General features: G+C 44.9%; 1 protein-coding gene across 2 annotated transcripts in view; it reads left to right on the top strand.

Moving 5' to 3' along the window:
• The window catches only part of SLC9A7 (solute carrier family 9, subfamily A (NHE7, cation proton antiporter 7), member 7), a 75,322-nt gene extending 63,216 nt beyond the window's left edge, over positions 1-12,106 (top strand). For both annotated transcript variants that reach the window (XM_015410982.1, XM_015410981.1), the window contains 4 exons: positions 1,017-1,080; positions 7,216-7,298; positions 8,420-8,525; positions 10,449-12,106. In XM_015410982.1, the coding sequence (XP_015266468.1) occupies positions 1,017-1,080; positions 7,216-7,298; positions 8,420-8,525; positions 10,449-10,691 (496 nt within the window). In that variant the 3' untranslated portion in view covers positions 10,692-12,106. The remainder of the gene's footprint in view (positions 1-1,016; positions 1,081-7,215; positions 7,299-8,419; positions 8,526-10,448) is intronic.
• The last annotated feature ends 584 nt before the right edge of the window (positions 12,107-12,690 follow it).

The raw sequence follows: 12,690 nt of genomic DNA, 5'->3' as shown, positions 1-12,690 counted from the left end.
GAGCACTGGGGCAGCGCAATGATTTCTCCAGTACTGTCAACCCATACATCTTCTATTTTGCATCCCCCTGGAGCCCTTTTAATTGGGGGTGTTGGGATCTGTACCTATCCTGGCCCCATGTTTCTGCCATACAATTTCTGCCGTAACATTTAATTTAGCTGCTCTGGGGAAATACACCTAGCAGAAAATAGGCACCATGTCTCCCATACATTTGGATTCATTTGCTGGGTTTTTCTTGGTCACTGATGGATGCTGCTGCTAGTAACTACTACCTTTCCTGCTTTAAAATGTGTTTTTTTTCCTCCTGTTCTGAACACCCTGTTCAGCAATTCTTCAGTGGTTAAGTTGATCTCATTTTGGCCTTCTGTATGCCTGGATCTTGACTCTCTATGCTGTGCTACATCTGTCTTCACCAAAAGTATCAGAGCCTCCAAAACTGTTAGGCAAGCCAGTATAAACTGATCTAGTCTCTCTAGTTGTAGAATTGTCTTCCTATCACTTTCTGGCTAGTTTCCGGGATTGACCATTCCCCCATCATCTGTCTGGATAATGTTATGAACTCTTATCGACACATGCAGATAAAACCTGTTTTGCATATTCATGTAAGATACCTTTAAGGCTTCCTTAGTATGTTATTATGAGTTACCATCATGAAAACAAAAAAAAAATGTTTTGGGGTACCAGACAATCATCTGACACTACAAAATAACTTGCAAACAAGTCGTTCTATGAATTGGAGATGTATCCAGGCTTTTTAAAAGCAAAATCTAGCTAAGTAAGATCGTTGTAATCAGCCTCAGAACACAAGCTTGCTACTGCTGAGTAGTCTGCCTGAATTGTAACACAAAGGTGTTATCATAAAGGCTGTAGCAAGCGAGATACTTTTTTGAAAGTGCTAAATAACTGTTTTCAGCCACCTTTTTACAAGAGCCTGGAGCCCAGTTTAAGGGCATTTAGAGTTCAGCTAACCACATGGCTTACTTTCTCTCCCCTCCCAACCTTCGATGTTTATGCAGAGTTGGCGTTGACCCAGATCAAGACCCACCACCCAGCAACGACAGCTTTCAAGTCTTACAAGGAGTGAGTAATTAATTTTCCAAACAGGTCAATGATGCTGAAATGCCATTTTGATAGATTACTTTGTATTTCTAAAGTGTTAAAATCATTTGGTGCCAACTACACACAGGATTCTATAAAATGTTTATGCATCTAATTTTTCTTCCTTGATCGCGTGACAAGCAGAATTGATGTCACTGGTAATGCGATTTTCTTACAACCCATTTCTTCTTGACCGCTGAAGGGGTAACATGAATTCCTTTCCATAAAAGAAGGAAAAGCTGCAAGGTGATGAGGACGTGGAAGCTCTGTGGGTTATTTTTGCTGGTTCTCCAGTGCTGGGCTTTTGGACAAGGGTTCTTATATCACAGTCAACCAAACTGTGCTGATGTACAAGACAAACTGTGTCTCAGACAGGTAAATGATGGTCTATGCTCATTGGGTTACATGTTGCTGTAGTCATCACTCTACTTCTTGTGCAAGTGGAACTGCACTAAGTACATTTTCCTTTCTGCTCACTCGTTGCTGGCTCTCATCCCATTATATCCTCATGTCTCCTACCAGATTTGTCAGATACTGCTCAAAAAGGGCAGAGTAGTCTTAAATCATCGTTTAATTAGGCTATAACAAGCTCTCCTTTGGACCAGCTGTGATTTGCAAGCCCACTGTTTTTGCATCAGGAAAACCTGTTGTATCTGAAAAAGTGAGCTCTGTCTCACACAAACTTATAGTGGAACAAACGTCAGTTTTTAAAGTGCCACTGGACTACTTGGGGAGAGAGTTCCAGAGTTTTGGTGTCATGACTGAGAAGGCCCTGTCCCAGGTTGCCACCTGCTTAATATTAGAAGACGGAGGCATCCAAAGCAGGGCTTCTGAAGATGACTGAAGTGGTCAAGTAGGTTCATAAGGAAGTAGGTGGTCCTTCAGGTATGCTTGTCCCAGCCAGATAGGGTTTTAAAGGTCAGTATCTTGAATTGTATCTAGAAACAACCTGGGACCCAATATAGATGGCCCAAGACTAGAGTGATATGGCCACTATGATCCACTCCAGTCAACATCCTGACTGTAACATTCTGCATCAACTGAAGTTTCCAAACACTTTTCTTTTCTTTTGTACCCCCCGTAGGGGATGTTTTTTATTGCATTTTCTAATAACTACATACTAAAAACTACAAACGGAAAATCCAGGAAAAGGAAACTACATCAATGGGAGAAAGTAAAGAAAACCCTCTAAAAACCCAAGAGATGGTGATTATACATACGTTTACAAATTTACCTTTAAACTTAAACACAAATGAACTTTCGTTGAAAATGATCATCTATCTAATTAAACATAAGTGCTTCATCAACATTTCTAATTTCATAAAAAGATTGTAGAACGATATACAATAAACTTCTTTTTAGGTATTCCAGAGCACATTGACAATCTATTTTTTCCCCTTTCTGTGTCTCAACTGATAGCCTTGTTTAGGACCCGCCACCCCCAATTTAGAGTCAGTCTTCCTCAGAGGATCCAGCCTCTCCTTCTTCTTACAGTCTCTTTATTTTATTCCGGTCGCTTTTTATAGCAGCCCCCCCCCCCTTTGTAGCTAAAATCACCTGCAAACAGTTCTTAACAGAGAAGAGTCCCCCCTCAGGGCTTGGAGTAGCCCCCCCTCGCCGGCTTTTCTCACCGGGGGGAAGCTCTCTAGCGCCTCATGGCTGGGAGCCCTTCTCCCAGGCTCCTGGGGTGGCGTGGACAATCGTGCCCCCTCCCAGCCATGGGCGCTGGCAGGCTTCTCCCGGAGGTCTGGGAGAAGGCTACTGCCATGGCAATCGCCAAAACACTTTTCAAGGGCAGCCCCATATAGAGTACATTGTAGTAATCTAACCTAGGTGTAGCCAGGGCATGCATCACAGTGGCCCGATCTTTTCTGCCCAGGAAAAGGCTATCCAGCTGAAGCTGGTAAAAGTCACTCCTGGCCACAGCTGCCACTTGCTTATCCAGTAGTAGGACCAGATCCAAGAGCCACCCCACACTAGGGACCTGTTCATTCAAGGGGAGTGCAACTCCATCCCGCACAGGTAACACGTTAAGTTCTGGGTCCGACCTTCAGCTTGCCAGTAGCATCTCCATTTATTTGGGATTAAGCTTCAGTTTATTAGTCCACATCCACTCCAGAACAGGGCCGGCTCAAGGTGTTTTTGCGCCCTAGGCGAGGCTGCCTTGTGGCGCCCCCTCAGCGCAGATGCCAACCTCCTGGTGGGGCTTGGAGATCTCCCAGCTAGCCGCCTCTTGGGGGGGGGGGCAACAGAGGCTCCCTCAAAGTCCCCAGGAAAGCAGAGGGGTGCATGCTGTGGGGCAAAGGGGTCAGCTGAAGCCCGAGTAGGGAGTCCTGGCGTGGGGGAGGGTCGGGAAGGAAGGCCTGAAGGCACCGGCAACGGGCCATCGGCTGTTCTCAGCTGCCCCAAAAGGCCCATCCTGCAGGGAAGCGGGGAGCGAGCTGTTGCCCCGACTTTGCAGCCTCCCCGCCGGGTCCCATGCGCCCCCTTACCTGGCAGCAGGCCACCTGGGCGCTCTGCTCCCCGTTGAGGCTTTTCAGCTGCCTCTGCAGCGAGTCGCTGCCACCGCGGAGGGCCTCAATCTCGGCCGAGCGGGCCTGCAGCTCTTCAGAGAGAGAGGAAGACGGCAGGCAGCTGCGCTGGGCCACCAACAACTTCAAAAAAACAGCAGCAGCAGCACGACAACTTGACCAGGCCCAACAGGACCAGCCCCAAAGGTTGCCCTGTATCGGCACGGCAGCGGCGGGTCCTGGTTTTGAGGAAGTTTTCCCTGCCGGCCAGAGGCTCCCAGGCCCAGAGAATCACATGTGTTCCCGGACAGCGCACCGCCCCAAGCAGACGTGCAATCTCGCACCGCAGTCAGCCCCCGCTACTTTCCCCACGGCTGGCAGGGGAGGATTCCAGACGGACAGCCCTCTCCGTCCACGTCAGGGAAAGGGGGTGCCGGGCAGCACTCACCACGGGGCTGGCCAGACGGGCACCACTTATGTCGGGACTGAGTCGGAGCGCCCTGGGCCAGGCGTGCAGGACGAGAGCACCGACTCGGGAAAGTTTCTGTTCGACCCGGCCTCTTTTTGTGGTGAGGGAGGGAGTCAAGGCGCTGGCAAGTGATGGGGCATTTCCCCAGCCGGCGCACCCAGGGTCCTGCGGGGTCGCCCGGCAGGCAGCCCCAAGCGAACCCCGAGAAGGAAGGAGTGCCCTGCCCGGCAAAAAAACCCCGCCTGAACTTGATGCTGTTGGCTACCTAAGGGGCGCTCTTGCTGGAAGAGCTCGGGCCAGCGCAGCGGGAGGCACTCCTCGCGGCACAGGGCCTCCAGCTCCAGCAACTGCACCCGGCTTTGTGGCCATTCCTCACAGGCCGGTCTGAGAGGCACCATTGCCGCTAAGGAAGCTGCTGCGGCAGCCGGCGGTGCTCGGGACGCAGGTCTGGCTGACTGGCTGGGAATGCGGCTGCCTTGGCGGCAGAGCAGGGGAGAGCAGTGGCTCCCCGAACCAGCGGCGCTCACCTTGCACTCCCCTTTTGCGCGCCCCACACCACACGACTTGGAGAAGCAATGGTGCATGGGCTTTTTTGGGGGGAGGCACAGTTCCGCGCCCCATCCAGGGCTGGCCGCTCAATCCATGGCCCGGCGCTTTAGGCGAATGCCTAGTTCGCCTAGTGGGTGAGCCGGCCCTGTTCCAGAACTGTCTCCAGAGTCCAGACCCTGGTCCTTTCCCACGCTGTAGGCATCTTGTCTACAGGAAGAGTGTGTGTTTTGTTACCAGGTCTCATGTGATCTGCTCTGCCCATGCAGTATCACATCACAGAAAATCTGCCTGTGTGCTTGTGAAGGGCCTGAGTGCCCCACCAGCTGGAAAGCTTTGCAAATATATCCACCAGTTCTACCTCCTGCTGTAGTATCTGAGTGGAACATTACTGTGATTCCTGGGGTCTTCATCCCTGTCGAATTTTCCCCTTGCTAGTTTGCCCTTGCGACTCATGGTTTGCATAAAGTCACGACTACCATTATTTCTCTAGGTAAGCTACAACTCCAATGCCATTTTTAAAGCTTATGTAAATAAGCAGCTTTTATTGTAAAGTTCCACAGATTTTAAGAAGTGAAGTGTGGCTTTCAGTAGATGGAGCTGCCTCTTCTTTCTTTATATCCTTTCTGTATGATATACAAGTGTTCATTTTAATTTCCTTCATTAATTTCAAGCATCATTTGACACCCACCCCCTGACATGGTCAGAAGGCTTTTCCTCAAGAGCAGAGTGGCAGCCACAGCTACAAACCCAAGAAACTGCAGCAAAACAGGTGGCCAAGTCATGTTGTGGTTCTGCTATTGCATTTAAAGGATTACAGTTAACATGTTAACGCTACTGGAGCTTAGTCTGGTCTGGTCCGGCATTTATCAAATCCTTCATTACCTCCCCCAAGACTGGTTTATACTAAGCTAACTTAGCTAGAGAGATTTCAGAGAGAAGGTAATGCTTTTTATGGACAGCTTTGAGAGGGTGTCCAATCCATATTTTTGAGTATGTGAGAGAAATCTTAACTTTCATGTGAAATGAGAGGCTTACAAAATGAGAAGTTTACAACTCAACTAAAAGCAACTGCAGTTTAAAAAAAGGTGGACCAAATTCAGAAACAACGTAGCTCTTTTTAAACATTGTACAGCACTTTCAAAACCATTGCTCTCAAAGGGGGCTTAGTATTCAGCAAAGAAGTATGCTTTTTAAAAACAAACGTTAAATGTTTTTACTGCACTGAGATGTAAGAAGCTGGCTTCTGAGTGGGCACTCATACCATTCTTTCCACAGTGGAGGAATTGCTAGGCCACTTAATGGAAGCTTATTTGTGTCAAGTTAATTAGATCATAATAAAATTGGACCTAAGGTGGGGAAATGCCCCTTCACGAGGAACAATTCCTTCGGTTTTACTCTCCCAGCAGGATGAGTATTAAATGTCCAGGGTAGAAGTAACCTGGAGTGCTGAAGGTGAGCACTTCCAGCCCCAACAAGTTTCACAGAACCAAACAATATACCTCAGTCGAGCCCTGACCTGGATAGCCCAGGCTTGCCCAATCTCATCAGATCTCTGAAGCGAAGTAGGGCCAGCCCTGGCAAGTACTTGGAAGGGAGACCTCTAAGGAATACCAGAGGCAGGTTATCAAGCCACCTCTCTGAAGTGTCCAAGCCCCAGTAGGGGCCGCCAGAAGTCACCATGACTTCCAGGCTCGCAAGCACATACGCACGCAAAATACTCACAAAAATATTTTTGAAATAATTTTTAAAACTCCAGGTGTGAGGTGAAGATTCCAAAGGTTGTGCTCCCCGTACCAGGAAAGCTTGAAGGATCCAAAGTTGTCAGAGGTCAACACGACCTCATAGTCCATCTACCATCTTCTTTGTCTTTTCTGTTGACCTATTTGTTTCAGGAAACTGTTGCCAAACTGTCAATGAGCAGCCACACCTGAACTGTCTTGGGCTCAGTCTTGGTTATGCTTGCAGAGGGGCTCCAGCTGTGATGTTGCTTGATCTGGTGAAGACAACTAAACAAACCTGAAGATCAGCTGATCTAATGGAACGGGGCCCGACTTTTCAGTCAGATTCTTTTTTCATACCGAATCATGAGCTTGAATTTTAAATGCTTTGTCTTTTATCATTTTATTTAGTCCACCTTTCTGACTGGGACTCAAGGCAGATTATACAGTGCGAGTCAGCACAGTCAGTAGGGTGGGCCATCCAATAAGCAATGTAATAGGATTAGGCTACAGAAATTAAAACCAAGTAAAAATCTGGAACAAAGCTGAATCAAAGCATAAGTATTAACACAGCATATTAAAGGATACATGGATTACATAATACAATAATGTATACTGCAACAGATACTGCCTACTATACGCAGTAGTATAGTATCTTTCTCTTCGTTAAAGGATTCTTCCTGAATCATTCTGTTATAATAAAGCCCTATTACCTGTATAAAGATGGCTCCCTGAATAATTTAGCTTTGCATAGCTTGAGAAATGCCAAGAGAGTGGGGAGCCTTCCTGACTTCCGTCAGGCAGGCCAGTTCCATAAAGTGGGGGCTGCCACAGGGCATGCATGTATATAATGCAGATGTCATCTCAACAGGATGGTCCAGATCTTGATAGAAGGAACAGGACAAAGCAGGAAAGTGCTTGGATCTTCAGGCTATGGTATAGCTTTGACCACAAGTATCCTTTTCAAACTCTCTCACGACTGCCACCCCATTAAAAAATGGTCCTTAGTAAGAAAGAAATATAGTCCTGCAAAAGCAATGCCCAGGGTTGCTTGTATAGATTATAAAAGGCCTAAGTAGCAGTGATGTGCTGGGATGGTCTTTAACATGAAACTATGAAGTGCATTAATATAAAGTAAATAGCCAAGTTCTTTAGTGCCTAATGTGAGCATTTCACGAAAGGCTTATGCTGCAGTGTTCTGACCCCATCCTCTCTCCAAGGAGCTTAAGGGTAGCATACACAAAGGGACCATACACAAAGGGACCCTAGCAGAACACTGGAAGGTAGGTTAGGCTAAGGGACAGTGACTTCCCAAGCAATGTTCCCTCTAAGCTATGGAGTCCTGTGAGCAAAAATTCTACTTTGTGAGCTACTGACATTAAAATTGTGAGCAGGTAGTTTGGCTACTGCATAAATTAGTTTGCTCTGGAGCCCTCCTTCCTGAGCTAAGACAAAAAGGAGGCTAAAAAACTGTGAGCTAGCTCACACTAACTCAGCTTAGAGGGAACACTGTTTCCAAGGTCATCCAGTGAGTTTCATTTCAGCCTGTTTACTGAGTTCACCCCTCTACATTAAACTGGCCTTCAATTGCTAAATGTCTTGGTGTTGAGTTTGAACTGTTGAGTCTACCACATTTCTAAGCAAGGATGTGAGAGCTAAATCCCATCATTCCAATGATCTGGATGATTCCTAGACTTGGATCAGTCACTTTGACTCTTCTCAGTTGAATGGGTTCTGTGCTTCAGGCTAAAACTCTAAAATGTTTGTGCCTGAGAGTCAGCCTGGTGTTTTGTGATAATATGGTGATATGGTGATAATATGGTGAACAGGGGACCCTGCCAGCAATATGGTGGCATTGCTGGCAGGGTCCCCTGTTCAGAGAACTTCATGTGTTGGTGCAGTGAAGGAGGCTATCCAGTTGATTAAACGAGTGCTGTTACCTTTCTGGACCCAGCAAGAATAGCAAAAATACCTTCAAGGAAAAGTGTACCTACCCAGAAACCATTAGTTAAAAACAAATTAATGAATCAAAGTAGAGAGAGGGAGATTTCTTTCCTTAACTGACATGTTGACAGTTACTTGAAGCCCACCCTTACCCACAGTGGCCCTCCCCTGACGACAACTCTTCCAAGCTGGTGTGGATTGATAGCGCGCTGCTTGACTAGTCCCCAGGTTTACGAGGTAAGCACAACTTTGCCCACTAAAAGTTCTCCTTTCTCAAAAAGATTTTCCTTTGCAGCGAAACGTTTCTCTTGCACTTCAGCAACATCAATTGGTGGCGTGCTCTGAGCGCTGGACAGCCATACAGAAAGTTAGGCTGCTAAGATCACTGTTAAGGAACGTTACGTATTAAAGTGTTTGGATTGGATCCCACCAAGGATTTCAGTTGATGGAAGGGATGATGTTTGCCACTGATTCCTCTTGCAGCAGATCTTTTTCTGGGCACCAGAAAGACTGCTGGGCAAGTGAGCCTAACTCCCTCCAAGTCATTGCATGCTGGAAGGCTCAGGCAGAAAGGAGGAATCAAGAGAGACCACAGGTAATGGCTGGCTGCCAGGGCAGACTGAAAGACCTCTGGTGAGGTTGGCACACAAGCTTGCACTCAGACGCATGCACACACACAGAAAAAATGGGCAGAGTACTAGAAAGATGTATGCAGACTTCTCGATTGCCAAGCTAGGACTTTTTGCGACTGATTTCATGTTTTCTCTCCTGCTGACTCTGGGGAGACTTGAATGGCATCAGTTTATGTCTGAAATTTTACACAGATGCTTCTAGCACTTTGCTAAATGCTGGACTGTGTTGTATGGCAGCCTGGTTTTTGTTTAGTGGGGAATTTCTACTGAAAGCCAGTTGTGAAACCTGAGTGTCAGTTTCATCTGAGGACGAGTAGCTCATACAAAAGAACTTTACATGGGAATGTGAAATGTAAACACGATTTAAATAGGTGAGTCCCTTAGTCTGGGCATTATTGGTGATTTTTTAAAAATGCAGTGGAGTAAATAAGCCTTGAATGACCAGGAATCCAAGGAACTGGAGAGGCCAGTTTAGGGCTATTTTTGGAAGAATTTCAAGTCCCTTGGGATCCACATGGGTTACATTCCTGCCTCTTTCAAAAGAATGTTTCAGATTACTTAGGCTCCATCTGAAGTATTCGCATGCCCTTCCCACTTAAAGCAGCATAATCCTGGGTAGGCATATTAAGCAAAGCTGTCAGTGTTTTTAAAAGCAATTTTCATGCTTATGAGATTATTTAGAACTCATACACAAGACACATTTTTGTTGGCTGTAATTTATAGCTTGATCTGGGATAAAGCTGAACAAATTATGAAAGGCAGGGCCTCTTCGAGAATGTGGATTGAAGATGAGTTCTTGTTTCCACTGTGAAGTGCTCCTGGCACATGGCCCCAGAGGACTGGGGAGAACGAATAGAGTGCCTGGCTTCGGGAAAGGGAAGACAAATTATTTGGGACATTACAGACCAATTAGTTGGGCCATTTGCCTGGAAATATTGTAGAGCATCTATGTTACAAACCAGCTGTGCAAAAATTTACTCTGGTAGCAGAAAATAATTTCAAGCAGATCAATTTGAGAGAAGAAAAAGTCCTGAAGTAAATAGAAGTTGCAGTCTTAGAAGCCTCAGTAGCTGTTGGCTGAACGCCCTCTGGCTTCAGTAAACTAAAATGTAGCTTTATAGAATAATTATAGACACTCAAACTGGTGTGAAATTTTAAAGCTAGCGATGGACTGGAATGTGTGCCATTGAATGGTGGACTAAGGGAGTAGGCAGCACTATCAGTTGCTAGACTTACATATATGAATGTCGTGTGAAAGCAAAATAGAAACTGATTGCGTAGGTAGCACAAAAAGTGAGAGAGGTCTTTGATCTATAAAGAAATTACATTTTCCATCGAGAGTGTGAAATGAGTTCTTGCTGCACTCCTACCAGTTGCTTAAATTCCACTGAAGTCTGTGGAGTTTCTCTAGGTTTCCTTTAACATTCTCTAGCATTTTTACTTATCTTTTAGTAACCATCATCACTGACAAACTATATTAACATAATGTTTGTTTTTAATCCCTGCCCTGGACCCTTTTTTCTCCCAGAATCATGAACAGCTTAAAGATGAAGACTCTGATTTTATTCTTAATGACAGTGACCTGACTTTGACATATGCGGACACTACAATAACTGCTAATGGATCCTCTGGCTCACACACTGCTACTACTAGTCTTGATGGCAGGAAGACAAAAAGTAGCTCAGAGGAGGCTCTAGAACGTGATTTGGGAACAGAAGCACCTGAGCTGATGAGCAGAGGGACTCAGCTAGTATTTCCACTGGATGCATGACGATCTGCTCAGTCAAAAGACAGCAATATGCCCAAGGATCCAAGATGGCTGCTGGTCTCAATGTCAGTGGAGGTGCTTAGCAAGCTCAATTAATGTCTCTCGTACAAGTGGTTTATTAAGGTCTGAAGAAGGCAACCTTGACCCTCTCTCTTTTAACTTAATATAAGATGCTGGCATTGTCTAAACCAGATGAGTGAAAAATTGGGTCAGTCTTTCTTTAAAAAAATGCATACTTGAAATTTAAAGCAGCATGCTATAATCATCTCATTTTGCTGCAGCACTAGTCTGACAAGAGATGTCAGCCTATTAACTGTAAGGACAGGCCAGTAGCAAAAGTGTTTGGCCTGGAAAGCACAGGAGAGGATGCTGGTGTCTGTTATGAATGGGAAGTGCAATGTTTGAGTTATACTTGAAAAAAGGTAGGAACAAAAGATGACGATTATACAATGCAAAATATTAACATAAGAATCATTGTTCTGAAATGTTACTGAAAAAAACAAAGCTCCATTTCATTTCAGGGGAAAATTTTAAAGCCCTTGCTAGTATCTGTCTCAATGGAGAAGTGTTGTCTCTTCTAATAACCTGGAAAATGTACTGACGGTTATGAGATCAATGGTTGCATCACAAGCTGATGGTTCTGTTAAGAGATCCATGGCTGCATCACAAGGAAGTACATTTATTTGCCATCCAAAACGTGTATTTCCTGCCTTGTGCCCTTAATACATGAGGTTCTCTTGCTAAAGTCAAAGAATTCTTTGGTGGAAGGAATAACTAGTGACCATGTGACAACTGTACAGTGATCTTCCTCTTCACAAGTGGAAGTGTTTAATACTGTGAAGACAAAGTATTGAATGCAATGCAAGTGCTTATTCAAGATTCATGGCATCTGGCTCAAGTTCCTCTGGCGTTTCTGGATTTAAACTGTGTCTTTAATCAAGGAAGGGTGTGGCAACTCAAACGTTTCTCTCTACATGATGCTTATATCAGAGCAAAAACAAAGTGCTTTTGTTTCTCTGGAAACCATGTGGGTGTGTTAGCGGCATGTTGCACTGTTATCCAGATATTTTAAAATGGGGCTGTGCCTTTTTCCTGTAATAATAGAAAATAATATCATGTTGTAATGTGAAAAGAAAATACTTTATATAGGATAAAAAAATGAATGACCTCAGCGATTCAGTTAGATCTCCTCCACTTCCCTGCACAGGAGCTCAGCTACCAAAAGCAGGATTCAGTGTAATGTTTTGACTGTAATGGGTAGGGTTTTTCTTAAACCAATTACCTTGTAAGTTAATTGTGACAAATATGCTTAGGGAGACTTTAAAAAAATCCATCTTTTTCTCCCTACCACCATGAAAACAAACTTTTACTTGCCATTTTATCTTAGTCTGTTTTGTGAAGCATAAATGAAATTTGAACCAACCTAATAAAGTTCATAATTCTCTTCTTCTTTCCTGTTGTAGTAATTTTTGCATGCTAAGCAAAGAGGATTGCAGCCTTTATGGGAATTGGACCAGTAAGTAAGAAGCTTACTCTTTCACATTAGCCATGAACTTATATCTCCCAGTCCTGTAGGTTTGTGCAAACCAAAGTTTCAGGGATTTCAATGAGCTTGCTTTCAAATAAGTTGGCAAAGGATTGTACCCTTCATTACAAAAATGAAATGCCTCTGGTTATGCCTGTATATTCTTAATCCCTACAATGAGGCAGGATGTAGAAGTGCAAAAACACCCTTGAAAGAGTAGCCAATAGAAAATACAACCTGATCAAAACAGGTCCGGGTGGCAAGAGCAGAAGGAACATAGGTTCTTGCAGGACAAAAATGACTTCAGTAAAGCAAACCCATGTTAAACTAGCTTTTCTCTGGATAATTGCCTGTCTTGCTTTCCACTCCATTTCAGATCCAAATTCTTTAAGTTTCAGGATGACTGTGTCTGAGAAATGCTCTTGGCTACATGCAGTAAGGGCGGGTGGGACTTGGTACTGTTTCACACCATATGCT

Source organism: Gekko japonicus, unplaced genomic scaffold (assembly GCF_001447785.1).
Source record: "Gekko japonicus isolate JY-2015 unplaced genomic scaffold, Gekko_japonicus_V1.1 scaffold244, whole genome shotgun sequence".
In the NCBI taxonomy this organism is placed as follows: Eukaryota; Metazoa; Chordata; class Lepidosauria; order Squamata; family Gekkonidae; genus Gekko; species Gekko japonicus.
The sequence above is the reverse complement of the archived record's forward strand: the minus strand, read 5'-3'. Positions and strand labels throughout refer to the sequence as shown.